The sequence below is a fragment of the Mytilus galloprovincialis genome, chromosome 2, assembly GCF_965363235.1.
Source record: "Mytilus galloprovincialis chromosome 2, xbMytGall1.hap1.1, whole genome shotgun sequence".
Lineage (NCBI taxonomy): Eukaryota > Metazoa > Mollusca > Bivalvia > Mytilida > Mytilidae > Mytilus > Mytilus galloprovincialis.
The window spans coordinates 48,392,796-48,412,265 of NC_134839.1; the positions used below are offsets into that span (position 1 = coordinate 48,392,796).

The window sequence follows — 19,470 nt, forward strand, 5'->3', positions numbered from 1 at the left end:
ACACATAAATGTATGGAAAGTAGGTGAACTGTGGCTGAAACACACCCAACTTTAAATCAATTACAGGACTTTGAAAAAGTTCTGAGAACCAACAACCTTGATATCACACCATTGGATTAATCTTGGCTGCAAATAAATAATAAACAGCTGTTCAAAGTTATTCTGATCTATCATTGAGGCAATTTTCAATACCAATTCATCATAATCTTACTTGACATTAAGCAATAATGAAGTATAAATTCATGTTTCAAAATCCAACAGCTGATACTTGGGCAACTACAAGCAACTAAAAGAAGTAAAAGAAAGCTTATAAATGCATTTTGGGATAAAAAAAAATAACTGCTTTATGTTTTCTATAAACAACAAAGTTATTGGAAAATAGTTTATTTTTTACCCAAATTGTAATGGTTATAATTTTGATTTTACTTCCTTGAGTTGCTCTTACTTGACAATACCAGAATGTCCTGCTACAGAGTAGGTGACCTTTCTAAAATAAATACCCTGAAGCCAAAAGTTTGTAATATGAAAATGGTCTTTGGAAAGCAGAGACAAACTGCTTCTCTTGCTGTATCTCATCTTATCCCAAAGTTAACGAGGCCTTCAACTTAGAGTAAATGCCCACATCTAACTGCAAATTCAAGACAGCCCCTAGCACCTGCTTCAGCGAAATTGTTTTGTTAGATGTAAATAATTACAAGCATTCTATGAGTATTGCACGGCAGTACATAGTCCCTATCGGTTAAACAATCATTGTATTGGAACAAAATTCTAACTTGATCTATAACTTGTTATGGTGTAAACATTATATAACAAATATCAAGTCAAAATCTTCAAGCATGATATTTTTTTTTTGGAAAACTGATTATTTAAGTGTATTTTCCAAATTATAAGACCATATCTCTTTACAAAATCATCAGATCAGAAAATAATTAAAATTTGGTCTGTTACTTGTCATGTTAAAACAATACAACACATATCAAAGTAATATCTTCAAGCATGAAGAAAAAAAGTGTAGAAAACTGACTAGGCGGACTGACTGATGGACAGACAGACGGAAGGACAGAGTGCAAACCTAAAGTCCCCTCTACTTCCCTCAGTAGGGAACTAAAATTAGAAGATGTGTTATGAGTGTCAATGAGACAACTCGCCATTCAAGTCACAAGATATAAAAAGCTAACAATTATAGGTCAAAGTTCAAAATGTACAGCCTTTAACATAGGGCATTGGCCATAACTGAACAGCAAGCTATAAAGGACTTAGGGCTCCAAAATGACTAGTGTAAAACAATTCGAACAGGAAAACAAACCGTCTAATCTTTTGTAAAAACAAGAAACATCTATGAACCACTCCAACAAAGGACAACCACTGAACAACAGCCTTCCGACTTAGATCAGGTACCTAAAATGCAACTGGTTTAAATTGGCACCAACCTTCACCCTTTCCTGAGACAGTTGTTTATCATTACAACTTAAAAAGACGCACTACAAAATCTCAATTGAAATGTCTTAACTCAATCAAAAAGACATTTAAACAAAATTAAGTAATCAAACACTAAACAAATACTTTTGTCTAACACCATTTCAATACAATATTGAAATGTAGATGTCATTATAACATAAGAAGTTTACAGGTTTGAATAAGTAATTACTCTGTTATTGAAAGTGTACTGTCAATTCTTTGGAATATAACTTTCTAGTTGGGTGTTGTAATCTTCCAGAAATGTGATTATTTTCATAAACATGTGCAATTAGGAAAGTCATTATTTCAGCAATAAAATCTGTCACTGAATAATGAATCATATTTTGGTGACAGATAAAATATATTGATTGATTGGACTGGTTGCTTAAATGTCAAGTGGTCAGATAAAATATAGACTTTAATTGAGATGCATGAATATTAATATATTTAACAGCATTCCAAATATCATTGAACTATTGTGAGTATTACTGAATATTTGACCAATGTAAAGATATCACTGGAATATGACTGAGGAAGCAGGGTTTCATAAACTGATTACAGTTGAGATGTTGGAATGCTTACACAACTGTTTTTAAAAAATTTACAAATTGTCAATATTGATTTATTTTGATGTGGATATAAGAAAAAACTTTTCCACAGACAAGGTGGTCTTTTTAATAAATTTGGAGACTGGTGTTGATGGCAGATCTTTTTTTGTTTCATTTTTTTTTTTTACAGCTTTATTTTAAACTTTAATTGACATACATGTATTGTATTGTCAAAGACTGTATATGATGCCCTCTAGATGTCTTTTGGTTAATGTAATTGTTCAATTGTTTACTTGTTGATTTATATCCAACATATTCTTTTATGTATTCTATATATTATATATAAAAAAGAAGATGTGGTATGATTGCCAATGAGACAACTCTCCACAAGAGACCAAAATGACACAGAAATAAACAACTACAGGTCACTGTAGGGCCTTCAACAATATATTAAGTATTCACAACTATGTACGACACATAACAGTATGATTTTTATTTCCCACAAGTTTTGTTGCAGGGGAGATAACTGCAAAATTCATTGAAAACTAGACAAAAAGTAAACAATCTATATCAAAGCTTAAAACAATTACATGTACAGATATATAATACCCGTTTCATAAACATTATTTTTATCAATTCAATAAAATAATAATTTTAAGTAACAAAAAATAAACACTAATGTTATGTCAATAAAGCTTCCAACTGGTCAAGTACTACATTTATCACATTCGTCAAGAATAAAATGCTGAGTTAAATTTTCTCTTCATCTCATCAGGTACATTTTTCTGTCCATAGGGACACTGAAAAATAAAGGTTCAAACAACTTTAACAAAACTTATAACTTTTCATCTTTTTACAAACACTAAAGATGAATACATCTATTATATCAACAGCCAGATACCAATGTTTCTAGTATATTTTTTATATTTTTATGCCTCACCTACAATAATAGATGGGCATTATGTTTTCTGGTCTGTGCATCCGTCCATCTGTCCTACTTTTTTTGGTCGAGTTAGTTTTTGATGAAGTTGAAAACAACTTGAAACTTAGTAAACATGTTCACTATGATATGATCTTTTAAATTCTAATGCCAAATCAGAGCCCCATTTTTGCGGTCCACTGAACATAGTAAATAATAGTGCCGATGGGGTTTCCGTGTACTATGGACACATTCTTGTTTAATTTTTTTTTATTACAGTCTTGTGCCACATATCATATATGAAATAAGCTATAAATGTATGATACGTTTCCACAGATTATTTATAAAATCCCAAATGCAAAATGACCAGTAATCAATCAGAACAGGTCCAAAACCAATCCCATACTACCATGACTACTATGAATTCCAAAAAACTAGTAAGGGCAACTAAGTCAAATGTTCTTAAATTTCATAATAATTTCTTAATTTATCAAAAGAGAATTTAAGAAAGTTGTGTGACAAAGCATATCAGTACCCAATCACTACGGAGCTGATGACGCTCAAATGTATACAGTGAAAGGTTCGGTTTAAACAAGTTTCACTGTATATGTATTTTGCTATTCTGTTTAGGTCTCTGTTGGTCACATAGTTCCTCATGAGTTGGGATTATGTATGCATCCTTGCATTTCACATATAAGGTTTAAAACGTCCCTAAAGAAGTTTACTTGAGAAAAGCACTTCATACCAAAGTGTTATTTTCATTTATTAATTTTTCAAGAAAATTTGAGCACAGATATATATGTATCTCATTAATACATTCCTCACAATATTTTTGTCGAGCCTTCGACTTTAGTCGAAAAAGCGAGACTAAGCGATCCTACATTCCGTCGTCGTCGGCGTCGTCGGCGGCGTCAACAAATATTCACTCTGTGGTTAAAGTTTTTGAAATTTTAATAACTTTCTTAAACTATACTGGATTTCTACCAAACTTTGACAGAAGCTTGTTTATGATCATAAGATAGTATCCAGAAGTAAATTTTGTAAAAATAAAATTCCATTTTTTCCGTATTTTACTATAAATGGACTTAGTTTTTTCTGCGGGGAAACAAAACATTCACTCTGTGGTTAAAGTTTTTAGAATTTTAATAACTTTCTCAAACTATCCTGGGTTTGTACCAAACTTGGACAGAAGCTTGTTTATGATCATAAGATAATATCCAGAAGTAAATTTTGTAAAAATAAAATTCCATTTTTTCCGTATTTTACTTATAAATGGACTTAGTTTTTTCTGCGGGGAAACATTACATTCACTCTGTGGTTAAAGTTTTTAGAATTTTAATAACTTTCTTTAACTATCCTGGGTTTGTACCAAACTTGGACAGAAGCTTGTTTATGATCATAAGATAGTATCCAGAAGAAAAATTTTGTAAAAATAAAATTCAATTTTTTCCGTATTTTACTTATAAATGGACTTAGTTTTTTCTGCAGGGAACCATTACATTCACTCTGTGGTTAAAGTTTTTAAAATTTAAATAACTTTCTTAAACTATCCTGGGTTTGTACCAAACTTGGAAATAACCTTATTTATGATCATAAGATTGTATCCAGAAGTAAAGTTTGTAAAAAGATTACTCTGTTTTTTTCTGTAATTTACTTTCAAATGGACTTAGATTTTCTTACAATCATAAAATAGTAACAAGAGGAATATTTTTATTGATTTTTTTCCTCATTGTTGTTGAGCCTGCGATTTACAGCAAAAATAGGCGAGACACTGGGTTCCGCGGAACCCTTACAAATTTTTTTAAATTAAAAAGTTAAACTGAGTGGAGGGATTGTGGAACAAGTGTTAGTAAAACTGCATTAAGAAATTATCTTGTCCTGTCTTTCAGTTAAACATTCAGGTCTTGACATAGATGTCTGTAGATGTTTTAAAAAGAGGGTAAACTGTAGATTAAATAAGGGTGCAGACAAAGATTTTTCAAGAATAGGAGTACCGATATAACATACACAGTGAGGACAAAGTATTTTCTAGCATAGGAGTAAGCATAAGTATAACATACATGTCTGCAAGCATTTCCACAACAATCTCCTCTAGTTAAATGTGATAATCTGGTCATAACCATATAGCCTGTTCCTGGATCTGTGTAGGACATTTGTTGATTCTGAAACGAAACTGTATAATTAAATTGGTTGTATCACCATTTTTAATGACATGTTCTACAGCAATCACAGATGAGAGGTGGTAGGAGCAGGTGTTCTGATGTCTGGTGTTTATTTTACATTATCATTATTTTACTAATTTTTCCTTTGATCTTACTGACTGATAATTTTCTTTCTCAGCACAGTAGAGTCATTGAAAAAGTATCACTAGAAACTAAGGACACATGTGGTGTGGTCAATGAAATTAACAACGTCATCATAGGTAAAATAGTGAAAAAGACAATTGACATATAATATTAACCAGATGCTCCGCAGAGCGAAGCTTTATATGACTGCAGAGGTTGAACCCTGAACGGTTGGGGCAAGTATGTACACAACATTCAAGCTGGATTCAGCTCTAAATTTGGATTGTGATTAAATAGTTGACACAGCATAGGTTTCTGACACAGAATGAATGTGGTCTAATGAACTTAAAATATTTTTTTTGCCTTTGAGCAATTCACTATGCTGTTGAATATTAATCCTCTCAAAAAAATGTTTGAAGAAATTTTCTTTTTATTTATGAAATCTGAAATGAGAAAAATTTAACCCCCCTCCCCTTTTTTTTCACATCCCCCTTTCCCTTTTTCCAAAACTGATCTCAATTCAAATTTCTAATGGAGTTTGCAACAATAACTACTCATTTAAATACATCATAAAATATTAAAATGTAAAATAAAGTGCTTGTTATCACTGAACGGTAAAGATTCTTTTAATTTATCAGTTGGTAGTAAAAGTGAATATCTATTGTATATTGTATAAAATAATGATTTAATTTGATTCAACTACTATTCTGGACAAAGAAAGATAACTCCAATTGAAAATTTCTTGCTATTGCACAATATTGTGCAATTAGATATTTCTTGCTATTGCGCAAAACTGTGTAATTGAAAATATTTGCTATTGCACAATACTGTGCAATTGAAGATTTCTTGCTAGATTGCGCTATACTGTGCAATTGAAAATTTCTTGCTATTGCACAATACTGTGCAATTGAAGATTTCTTGCTATTGCTGAATACTGTGCAGTTGAAAATTTCTTGCTATTGCACAATACTTAATATAATAATTTTGGATCCTGATTTGAACCAACTTGAAAACTGGGCCAATAATAAAAAATCTCAGTACATTTTTAGATTCAGCATATCAAAGAACCCCAAGGATTCATTTTTTGTTTAAATCAAACTAAGTTTAATTTTGGACCCTTTGGACCTTAATGTAGACCAATTTGAAAACGGGACCAAAAATTAAGAATCTACATACACAGTTAGATTCGGCATATCAAAGAACCCCAATTATTGAATTTTAAAAAATAAAATTGCATAAAATTTAGCAGAAAACTATATGCTGCTTTATCAATTATTATAATAAGAGTAAAATACACAAAAGCAAACTTAACTGATTGCATTCAGGCTCTTGAGAGTCTCTCGATTTGTTAATTTATTGTTATTTGATCTACAGGAAACTTGAGATGACTGCTTCCTGACTTCGTACTAATGTAAAATAAAAGTGCAAATTTCACAACTAAACCAGATGCTCCGCAGGGCGTAGCTTTATACGACCGCAGAGGTTGAACCCTGAACGGTTAGGGCAAGTATGGACACAACATTCAAGCTGGATTCAGCTCTAAATTTGGATTGTGATTAAATAGTTGACACAGCATAGGTTTCTGACACAGAATGAATGTGTTCTAATGAACTTAAAATTTTTGTTTCTCTTAGAGCAATTCACTATGCTGTTGAATATTAATCCTCTCAAAAAAATGTTTGAAGAAATTTTCTTTTTTATTTATGAAATTTCAAATGAGAAAAATTGAACCCAATTTTTTTAATCACATCCCCCTTTCCCTTATTCCAAAACTAATCTCAATTAAAATTTCTAATGGAGTTTGCAACAATAACTACTCATTTAAATACATCATAAAATATTAAGATGTAAAAAAACTGCTTGTTATCACTGAATGGTAAAGATTATTTTAATTTATCAGTTGGTAGTAAAAAGTGAATATACATTGTATATTGTATATAACAAAGATTTAAGTTGATTCTGGACAAAGAAAGATAACTCCAATTAAAAAAAAATCTTGCTATTACACAATATTTTGCAATTAGATATTTCTTGCTTACTATTCTGGACAAAGAAAGATAACTCTAATTAAAAAAAAATTTGATATTTCACAATATTGTGCAATTAGATATTTCTTGCCATTGCGCAATACTGTGCAATTGAAAAGACTTGCTATTGCACAATACTTAATATAATAATTTTAGATCCTGATTTGGACCAACTTGAAAACTGGGCCCATAATAAAAAATCTAAGTACATTTTTGGATTTAGCATATCAAAGAACTTCAAGATTTCAATTTTTGTTAAAATCAGACTAAGTTTAATTTTGGACCCTTTGGACTTTAGTGTAGACCAATTTGAAAACAGGACCAAAAATGAAGAATCTACATACACAGTTAGATTTGGTATATCAAAGAACCCCATTTATTCAATTTTTGATGAAATCAAACAAAGTTTAATTTTGGACCCCGATTTGGACCAACTTGAAAACTGGGCCAATAATCAAGAATCTAAGTACATTTTTAGATTCAGCATATCAAAGAACCTAACTGATTCATTTTTTGTCAAAATCAAACTAAGTTTAATTTTGGACCCTTTGGACCTTAATGTAGACCAATTTGAAAATGGGACCAAAAGTTAAGAATCTACATACACAGTCATGACAGTTAGATTCAGCATATCAAAGAACCCCAATTATTCAATTTTGATGAAATCAAACAAAAGTTTAATTTTGGACCCTTTGGGCCCATTATTATGTTGGGACCAAAACTCCCAAAATCAAACCCAACCTTTCTTTTATGGTCATAAACCTTGTGTTTAAATTTCATAGATTTCTATTTACTTATACTAACGTTATGGTGCGAAAACCAAGAAAAATGCTTATTTGGGTCCCTTTTTGGCCCCTAATTCCTAAACTGTTGGGACCTAAACTCCCAAAATCAATACCAACCTTCCTTTTGTAGTCATTAACATTGTGTTTAAATTTCATTGATTTCTATTTACTTAAACTAATGTTATTGTGCGAAAACCAAGAATAATGCTTATTTGGGCCCTTTTTTGGCCCCTAATTCCTAAACTGTTGAGACCAAAACTCCCAAAATCAATCCCAACCGTTCTTTTGTGGTCATAAACCTTGTGTCAAAATTTCATAGATTTCTATTAACTTAAACTAAAGTTATAGTGCGAAAACCAAGAAAATGCTTATTTGGGCCCTTTTTGGCCCCTAATTCCTAAAATGTTGGGACCAAAACTCCCAAAATCAATACCAACCTTCCTTTTGTGGTCATAAACCTTGTGTTAAAATTTCATAGATTTCCATTCACTTTTGCTAAAGTTAGAGTGCGAAAACTAAAAGTATTCGGACGCCGGACGACGACGACGACGACGACGACGCCGACGCCAACGTGATAGCAATATACAACGAAAATTTTTTCAAAATTTGCGGTCGTATAAAAATCAGGAAACGTTTAAGATGTTCACTTTCTTTAAATAATTAGCTACTCTACTTTATACAAATAAAGTACTTGATAATGTAAATTTTTAACAACTGGAAAAAAATATAAAATAAAAATCACTCAATCCCTCGGGGGGGGGGGGGGGGGGGGGGGGGAATAAATTCTAACTACTGTGCATTCATTGCTGTGGATTCATTATTATTCATTGGATTCCAATTTTCATGGATTTTTGTGGTTAGGCCAAATAAAAATATATGTGTGGTTCCAGTAACCCTACCGTCCCTACTTTTTCGGCTTAAAAATAGCCTACCCTAAAGATTTTATTGTCATTTTTCATTAAGCACTGTTAAAGTCAGAATGTTGCTCCCATAGACTCAATGTAAAAAAAAAACTTAAAATAAAAAAAAATCCCTACCTACCTACCCTAACTTTTTTTCAGATGTAACTGGAACCACACAGACTTTTTTATTTGGCCTTCAGGTGAATTTATGTAGACTTAGGCAAAACCATGAAATTCAATATCCTTGAACATGTTAGTTTTCCTTAATCCACGAAAATTGGTACCCACGAAAATAGATGTATCCACTGTATTATTTATTGTGGAATTTGTTGGTTAATGGTTAACTAGGAATCTAAATAGTCATGTATACATGTATATATACTAACCCTTACAGCTTCTACATGTTTTCTATGAATTTTGACATCCTGAGCCGTAAGTTTAGTATAATCCACTAAAGCTTCCCAAGATAATGTTTCAGCCTCACTTTCACTAACATTGTTTGTTTTTGTCTTTACTTTGTCACTGTATTGTCTGACACACTTTCCACAGACATATGGATGTAACTGTCTTAATGACTTTCTAGCTGTTGCCACACTGAGAAGATGTGCAAGATTTGACATCAATGGACTTCCAAAAATTAGACATGTCATTCTTGTCTGAAAAAAAAGAAGTGTCACAAATTTTATATGAACTTCAAAACAGTCAAACTTAGGAGCCTGTAATTGAGCGGTTGATGTTTCTCATATTTGTCTTTTGTTGTTGTGTTATGCCGTTACATCATTATGCCAGGTTAGTAGATGGTTGGTGCCTTCAAATGTTTAACCAACGCGACATTCTGTATGTGCCTGTCCAATTAAGTCAGATGCCTGTAAATCAGTGATTTTTGCTTGTTGCTGAACAACATTTTGTAATTGTTCATTGTTTTGTATGTAAATCAGCTGCATGTGTTCTCATTTGAAATATTTTACACTGTCATTTCAGCACCTAAAGCTGACAATGCGATGGTGGGTTTTGCTTATTTTGAAGCGTGTATGGTGAACTATAGTTAAGGTGGTACCCAACACTTTAACTAAAATTAATTTGGCTCGTTTAATTTTCTTAAAATTTTGACAAAGTATTTACTTTGACCCTTTGACAAAAATATAAAAATTTCAAAAAATTTGAACCAACCGTTTTATCAGAAAAATTACACTGGTTATATAGCAGTTTGACAAACACTTAGTTTGATCATAGAGAAGCTTACCATCCCCTTAACAACACAACATAATCAAAACGTTTAGCTGATTTTACAGAGTTATCTCCCTGTAGTGTTAGGTACCACCTTAAGTTCTATTTCATTTGGTCTCTGGTGGAGATTTGTCACATTGGCAATCCTATCACATCTTCTTACTTCTATAATAAGGCTAAAATTACTTTTTTGTCTATAGCTGAATTTTCAGTACAATCCATAGACAAAGCAAAAGTGCCAATTTGTGATCTTTGCATTTAAAATACAGAATTACATTTAACTTTAAAATCATAAAATTCTTTTACAATTTTTTTATTATTTACAAAAAGGATATATCCATAGTTTTAATTATCTTTAGGGGACTTTGTTTCAGTTTCATACACATATACAAATAACTTACTATATTTAATTTAAAAGTAAATAACTCATAAAAAAATCAACAAAGGGAGATAATTCATAAATTTTCATACAGAATAAATTTTTATAAAGCTTACACAATTTGGAATACATTCATAAAAATATAGTTAAAAAAGGAAATAACTTGTCCCTTTCAAATATCATATATTGTGCCTGAAATGAAATTTCAATTGGAGATAAGTCCTTATTTCCTTTATTAAATATTGCACTAACAGTCAGGGGTACAACTTATTCAAGTAAGTTTTATTTACTTGAAGAAGTAAAAAAAAATATACACATAATATAAGTAAATTTGTAGGATACTTAAGGATGTATTCTTCTGACTTTTCAGTCTCGTTCAGTCTCGTTAAAATCTCGTTCTTGAATTATTTCCAAAACATGTGATAGAAGTGGAAAATATCAATGAATTTTAGAAATATTATAAGCAAACATAAATCTGTGAAAAAAATTGTGTATTTACAATGAATGGTTTTTGCGTAATCCAGTTTTCAAATCTTACGACCAATCTAGTCAGTATTATTAGCCAAAATTTTGAGAAAATGGGTGAGGGATACAAAAAATTATATTATAAGAATCATGTACATCCCATATCATTTCAGTCTTTTCAAATTTCTTAGATATATCTTTTTTCATTCATTTATAACAAAAAAGTTGAAATAATAAGCATTTTGTTCTTAAAACTGAGAAAAATCACAAAAGTACAAAATTGACAGCATGGTAAATTTTACACAAAAAAGCGTCCAAATATGATAAAACTTTCTTATGTTAACACCCACCTATAGTTTTTGTAAGTAAAATTTATTCAGATTGGTCAACTTCATCTTTATTGAAACTATGAGAAAAAGTTTAATTGTGGAACTGTGATTTTTTTCATGGTAATAGCCAAAAAATAGGTAAAAATAGATGAAAAATGGGAAAATCATCAAAATTTGGCATTTTCAAAGGGCCGTAGCAAAAAAAGAAGTGCACCACCATATGAATTTTTCTTCACCAATTATTTTGTTACAGTCTTATAACCCCAAAAATCAGATTAAGAAAAAAAGTTTAATTCTAGAAATTTTTGGCTCCTCAGAGGTGTACATCCTTAAACATGTTAAACAAGTGAATTTTATTTACTTATTTTGGTTTAAAAAAAAAGACTTAGTTATGTCCCTTAGACATTCAGATTTTTTTACTTGCAAAGTAAAAAATTCATCCTTTCTTCTTTTCTTGAATTCTTAAGATTTCTTTGCTCTAATAGAATTTTAAATTGAGTACCCTTTGCAGATGTCTTTACTAATCATTAAAGTGTAATTTCATAGACAATGAAAATCCCAAATGTCTGTTATTTTCATAACACTGCTCATTTACAAGCCCCAAAGGAGCAATTTTTGAAGGCCTTGTGCAAATATACAATATCTCTGCTCAATCAGTTTCTTTGCTAAATTAATGAGATGAAATATTGAACTTTAATAAAAAAAAATTGAGCAAACCTGGGAAAAATCATTCAAGGCATGATTTTACATCTCAAAACTTGAGGATTTTTGTGGGATTGTAAGAAAAATTTACTTATACAAGTAAATTTTTGAGAAAATTAAGGGGAGATTATTCAAACATTATTTATTTACTTATATGTGTATATTTTTTTTTTTTTACTTCTTCAAGTAAATAAAATTAACTTGTATAAGTAGTACCCGTGACTGACTAAGAGCTTATTCTAGATTTTGTGAGACATCTCGGATTGTTATTTGCATAGTGTTTATACTGTTAGCCAAAAAGGCAGTTTGAAAAAAAAGTTCTAAATCTGGAGATAAATTCAAGGTACTTGAAAAAAGTTAATAAAAAAACATAAGGAATGTCAAAAAGTTGTTGTATCATATTTAAATGTTTTGGGTTATTTTGAGAACTGAGTTTTAATAGCAGATCTTTGTTGATTCATTTTTTAATAAATTCATTCACACTTTAATAGACTTTTGTCAATTAAAGTCATAAGAAACGAGTGACCGGTGAATAATAATGTTCTTCCAATTCTTGAACCAATGCATACAAACATCATAAACTTAGTCTTCTGTGCACGAATTTATCATTTTTTTCGTGTAAATTTCATTTAATCGTCAATTTTTTTTCAATCGGTCAGTGTTGTTATGAAAATATGACAGGTGATTAAAGTTCGTGTTTTGTATACGAAGTTTAACGATTGTCACCTGTTTGTCAACAATCAACAAAAAATCAACAAAAAGCACGGAAATTGAGCACGTGTTTAACATGTAAATTCAGATAATAGTTTATTTTAAGGACATCCATGCGTATTGTGATCACCGGATTTTTACGAGATGGGTCACAGTGAGGTCACTTTGCATACGGAAAAAATGTCGGGGGAATTGCTTCCTAAAAGGGGGCAATTAAAATAAAGTAAACTTCTTCTAAATATGAATAAATTAAAGAATTTTCTTCAGAAAAAAGTATATGTACATAAGTTTTATAATGAAAACCATCCATTGAGTTATAAAAAAACATATGTATTACTTTTTTTGATTTGAGGTTTCTTATGACTTTAAGAGCTTTACATATTTCATATAAGGCTGACTTTTGACCCACTTTCATTGATCAAATATGCAGCGTCATACCTGAATATGGGTTTCAAATGTCAGATTTAGTATCATCATGATCCTGTAAAATTAACATTTTGAATTTCTTATTTGAGATTTTTTCAAAATTAATAAATGAACACTAAAGGGTTTTATCAGTAGTTTCTTTTCCTTTTCCGATCTATGATCAGTTGCAGATCAAGGATTTTGAAAAAGGATGGCTGCCTTTGGCAATGTTAAGAGTTGGACTTATAAAAAGTCTATGCATTAACTATATTTTGCTCTGTAAGGGGAGTCTGAGGTGGGTGTCATTGGGGTCTAAGCGTGACACAGGATTGACGATTTTTTGTAAGCGTGACACGTGAAAGTCAAATTATTGTGTCAGGAAAACGGGAAATGAGGTCTAGCGGGACCCGGGAAATGACAAAAAAATGAGAATTGCTTACGTACATAGTGTAAGCGTATACGGGAATCTGACAAAACAGTAAGCGGGATCTGGGATCGGAAACCCCTCTGAGACCATCCCTTAAATCTGCTTCTGAATGCTGATTCCATAATGACATGGTGATTTTGAATACCTTTATGGAGTCAGCATTCTATTGATTGGTAGTAAACATGCTAAACATAAGTAGCCATTACAGTAGGAGCCTGTTGTTCAGTGATCGTTGTTGGATGGGGTGGTTCAAATGCATTTCTCATTTATTTTATAGATTAATTAGGTTTTCCTGTTTGAATGTTTTTAACACTGGTCATTTTGGGGTCTCTTTATGGTTTGTTGTTCGATGGGATCCAAGGCTTCAGTTTGAAGGCTGTACTTTAAAATCTTCTCATTTAAATGTCTCTTCTATCATTTTTTTAGTAATAGAAAATTATCTTTGGACTGTTAATGAACTATTATACCTAACTACTGAAGCATAATAAATGGTATGTCATAACAACATTCCACTAATACATGTTAATACATTTGTCATTTAAAGTATTGAGTGGCCTTCAGCTAGAACAAATACTTGAAGGGACTTGAAATTTCTAGCAGTAATCAACAATAACTTGAATTTCCAAAGCCTGAGGGCTATGTATTTATTTGTAACTTTTGATCTTCACTACATTAAAATTATTCTGTAAATTATGTCTGAAACATTGTAAAAGATGAATTATTATGAATTAATCAAGATTTATTTTTACAAGAAAAAGATTGGTGGACCAGTAAATTGTCTTTAAAATAGCATAAGGACCTATGAGCTATGGTTTTGCAGCTGCAAAATGTATCCATAGGCTACACTAATTTTTCTTCAACATGTTCAATGTCATACAATTTCTATCGATTCTAAATACAATCCTAATAAGAGGAGTTAGAAAAACAGTTATATTCTTATTTACATGTCCCTTTATTATTTGGTCCAATACTAAGAGTACAATCGCACATAACATGCATAAGGTTATAGTTTAAATCTCAGCCCCAGTCTTCAGAGATCATTTCAGGTGAATTATTTCAATATTTTTAACATTTCGTCTTAATGACAATCGCGTTGATCAGTTTGACTGTTTCAAATAGATTGTTATTGCAACTTTAGTCAATATACAATAAAAAAAAAAAAGAAAAACAAGGGAGAGACCAATTATTGAATTACTTTTCTATTTCTATCTGCATTTTCCCTCTTGTGTACATCAAATAGCCTTGACCTTCATCTTTGGATCTTTCGTTAATCAGAAGTTGACCCCCGAGAAACCCGAATAGAAGATTATGGAGGACTGCCCACAACTTCCCGTCTGAGTTCTGATAATTTTGATCCTGTTTCTAAACTATGGAACAAAATACAAACCCATAGAGATGTACAATTAAACACTTCGTGGACAAGACTGTAACACACTGTATTATGGGGTCAAGAATAAGGTTATTTTTTGCCATTAGTAATTAATTTGTATCAGTCAGGATGTCACCCTATCATGATTGTATCTTAATGAATGTTCATTGTTATTGCAATGAAATGTGCCCCAACAGCTACAGTATTTTGAATTTTTATATAATATTATACATACTAGGCAAAGCCTGGATAAAATATCAGAGTTATTAGTATTTCGTTCCCAAAATTACCATAATATAATACAGCTACAAAATTATGATTGATCAGATCATATGTTTTCGCAGGTCATATATTTTCATACTATGCATGCTTTTTCAATGGAAATCGTGACGTCATAATGCATTCTTAATATAACGAAAACCCATGAGACGATGATACCTGGTACCACAATTTGTGTAAATCAGCTTTCATATCATCAATTTTGTGTCATGTAATTGGCCAACTGCATGTTAACCATTGCATACTTTGCACATGTTTACCATGTTTACTCTTTCAAAATACATTTCTTCCAAGTCTTTGGAACTTTATACAGATTGGGTACATCAACCCAAACATACCAAAGGGCTTTGCTCATTGTTGGACTGTTGAAGGCGGTATACATGTAGTGACCAAAAATGTTTATTTTTATTTCATTTGGTCTCTTGTGAAGAGTTGTTTCATTGAATTGGCAATCATATATAAATACAGAAATTATTGTGTATTGCATGTATTTATTATTGTGATGTTATAAGAATGAACAAAAATGCGGGGTTAATTTCAGAATAATCTCTATACATGCTATATGGATAAACAGCAGGGCAGTGGCGGATCCAGCCATTTTAAAAAGGGGGGGGGGGGGGTGTTCCAACTATATGCTTCCATTCAAATGCATTGATCGGCCAAAAAAAAGGGGGTTCCAACCCCCCCCTTGGATCTGCCACTGCAGGGGCTGGGCTCACGCTAGCAGGCGACTAGGACGATAATCTTGCTTTCCCCTCCGTTGCTTTGCTTTGTCCAAACATCAAAAGCGAAATCTGTGGCCCTGTTGTTCACCATTTATACTCGCTATCAGTGGCTTTTGTCATTGGAAATTTTCAAAGTTAATTAACCCGATAAAACATATTTTTTTTTATTGTTTATGAAAGAAATTCATACCTTAACAATTTATTTTCTTAAGAAAAGAGGTTAAAGCATTGACTTTACAGGGTGTTGCAGGTTACATGTATATAATAAAATGACAACTTTTTATCACTTCATGCACTTTGGGTATTTGTTACTTGAGAGCATACATTGTACATCAATCTTACTTTCGGTTGCAAAATATGTTTGTTACTTCATTTGAATGTGATAAAAGTTGCCTCCTGTAAATGTTTAATCTATTTACTGTGGATTAAGAAAAACTTGCATGATCGTGGACATTTGATATTGTGGTTTTGACAAAGTCTGCATACAAGCCTATAGAAAATTTGTTAATCGTTGAACATTTGAATTCGTGGTTCACCTAGGCCTGTACCAACGAAAGCCACGAAAATTGGTACATCCTAACGAAAAATAATGAATCCATAGTATTGCATTAAAAATGTCATATACAATGTACAGTCGAACCTCGTTGTGTCGAAGTCGAAGGGACCAGACCAAAGTATTCGACTCATCCGAGGTTCGACTCAACCGAGGTCGAGTGTGTTGTCATAAACTTTGAATGCATTAAATACGGTATGAGATTTGTGTAAACTAGATACAATGAACAGTGTGCCTTTTCCATTCAATCTCCATTTTTGGTCCTTCATAATAATTAAAAACACAAGTACAGATACAAATGATGCACAAACAAAATCAATAGTCTACACAAATATTTACAAAGGTCAGTCGCTATAAATTATGAAATCACACGCGGCACGAAATAAGTTCGTCTGCTTTACATTAAATGATCATGAATTTATTATAATTGTCTTAATCCTTTTATCTATTGTAGTTAATGAAGTTTAAATATAACGATTCATTTAATCTCGGCTTGGGTCATTTAAATTCGTTTCGTTTTTATCTCAGGTGAAAAATGTTCAACACACTAACATTCCGCTTGAACGATCAACAAAGGTGTTAATTAGCGGCCACCATAAACATGTCATTTTAACTGTTATACAAACATGTTTACTCAGCTTTAATCTCTTTTGAAAATTATTAGTTGACATAAGAAATACATCCGACTTAAATTTTTATCATCATGATCATTAGGTCTGCATCTTTCGAAAATTCTTACTTTCGAAGTTCGAGACATCGGGGTCAATTTACATTAATTTTACTTCGACGGGACTATAAAATTTACTCGACTTAACCGAGTATTCGAATCAACCGAGTTTGACTCATCAGAGGTAATTATGCATTGATCAAATGGGAATTTTACCGGGACCGCGAAATTACTTTGACTCATCCAAGTTTTCGACACAACCGAGTTCGACACAACGAGGACAGTATGTATATTCATTTCCAAATAGCTTGTCAAACATCATTTATTAGTTCCTTACCATTGAAGGGGACTTTAGGTTTGCACTCCGTCTGTCCGTCTGTCTATCCATCCGCCAGTCCAGCAAATCAGTATTCCTCATTTTTTTACTTAATTCTTGAAGATATTGATTTGATATTTGGTTTAGTATTCAGATCATGACAAGTCATAAATCAAGTCATAATTTGTTCCATTCTGATGATTTTATGCAGAGTTATGGTCCTTTGACTTTAAAAAATTCACTCAAATTATCAGTTTTCCACACTTTTTTCGCCATGCTTGAAGATATAGTTTTATCATGACAAGTTACAAATTTTGTTCTGGTCTGATGATATTGTGCAGAGTTATGGTCCTTGGACTTAAAAAATTTACATATATATCAATGTTTTGATCAACGTTTTTTTTTTTTGTCATGCTTGAATATATAGATGTGATATTTATTATACAGTTTACACAATAAAAATTTATAGATCATGTAGGTCAAGTTAGAATTTTGTTCCAATACAATTAATTTTTAACTGATAGGGACTATGTACAATGATGTATTGCTATGCAATACTCGCAGAATGCTTGTTTTTGTAAAATATTTTCATCCACCATTACAACAATTTTGAATTTGAAACTGACCAGCTACATGTATGATCTAAATCCGTATTTTTACAAAAATAGCTATGGACACACTAAGGGAACAGCTGACAGAAGAATATTGATCTCAAAAGGAAAAAAATACACATTCCACCATGTCCACACGCGTTAACAGACTTTTGGTTAGAACCACTTGATTAATGTATATAATTCGAAATACATGAAATATATGGATTGTTTCAAATTATTGATTAAAGTTGCTTTACTCTGGAACTATTATACTAATATTAATATTTAATTGCCCATCTTAACTTTCATGACTTTGTATATATCTTTTGATGAGAAACACTGAATTTCATAAACATGATAAACAAGATAGCTTTTTAATTGAATTGTAATTGATATACATGTATCATACTTTCTTGACTTTTTTGACATAAAAAAAAATCTTTTCAGTGCTAGATATTTAGTTGGTAGTTTCTCACAAGAACCTCAACTTCAACAATTTTTAATTTGAACTGTTTCTTTAATCATGTTAAATGTATACTCAGATATGAATTGAACAATATAAAAAGAAAATTAATTACAAATGACCCTTTATCATGTTTATACTATAGTAAAAACCAAACATTGTAGTGCAGCGTGCTAAGGAGCACTTCTCTTTCAAATCTCACCACTTCTCCATAGATTCTGAAGTAGTGTGAGCCCTGTACAGGTAGCCGATATCATTATGTAAATTCTTATTATTGCCATACTCACCCAGTCACATTTTTTTTTTATATAAATGAAAACCTAGCAATTATTTCTGAATTCACAGTTTTATAATGAAATTATATAAAGTGAGTTGTTATCAAGCAATATCCAATTCTCACTTGTTTTGAAACTTATAATTACCAGAACAGACATGTTATAGAAATAAGAAAATGTGGCATGAGTGCCATTAAGACAACTTTCTCAGTGGTCTGTCATTTACTTAAAAGTACCGATTGTCTTGGTTACCTCACAAAGTAATTTTCATACAAATATTGAAATTGCAGCTGCAATATATTGCATATAAATCCCAGTGTTTTCTCTAGACATTTTTTGAAAGGTGGAGGGATTGACTGAAAAGATGGTGCCATTGGGGGTCATGCATTTTGATTAGGTGATATAATCTACATTTGTGCAGGATTTTTCATTGTGAACAAATTACATGTATAAACATGATAAATATACATTATTATTCTTTTGCAGAGAGAATCCAGAAAAGCTGTTTGAAGTTTTCTTAGAGATAGCAAAACCAGAAAACGATGGTAAGGTTAAGGTTGTCTTATAATTTTGATTATCAACTGTCAAAGAAAGGGATAACCATGATAGCATATTACTATTTTCTTGCAGGCACAAATGAGGGTACATGTCTTGTTCATGG

The 19,470-nt window shown here is 31.5% G+C and overlaps 2 protein-coding genes across 10 annotated transcripts in view; one reads left to right on the forward strand and one right to left on the reverse strand.

The window, feature by feature from the left end:
• Positions 1-2,558: 2,558 nt before the first annotated feature.
• LOC143063737 (uncharacterized protein C1orf53-like) lies at positions 2,559-14,854 on the reverse strand. Its single transcript, XM_076236089.1, has 4 exons — positions 14,765-14,854; positions 9,311-9,580; positions 4,986-5,087; positions 2,559-2,806 (listed from the first exon to the last, which is right to left on the reverse strand). The coding sequence occupies exons 2-4, from the start codon at positions 9,572-9,574 to the stop codon at positions 2,738-2,740; spliced, it is 435 nt and encodes a 144-aa protein (XP_076092204.1). The 5' UTR covers positions 9,575-9,580; positions 14,765-14,854; the 3' UTR covers positions 2,559-2,737.
• Positions 14,850-19,470, forward strand: part of LOC143063736 (uncharacterized) — a 51,873-nt gene continuing 47,252 nt past the window's right edge. For all 9 annotated transcript variants that reach the window (XM_076236079.1, XM_076236083.1, XM_076236085.1 and 6 more), the window contains exons 1-2: positions 14,850-15,027; positions 19,296-19,354. In XM_076236079.1, the coding sequence (XP_076092194.1) occupies positions 15,011-15,027; positions 19,296-19,354 (76 nt within the window). In that variant the 5' untranslated portion in view covers positions 14,850-15,010. The remainder of the gene's footprint in view (positions 15,028-19,295; positions 19,355-19,470) is intronic.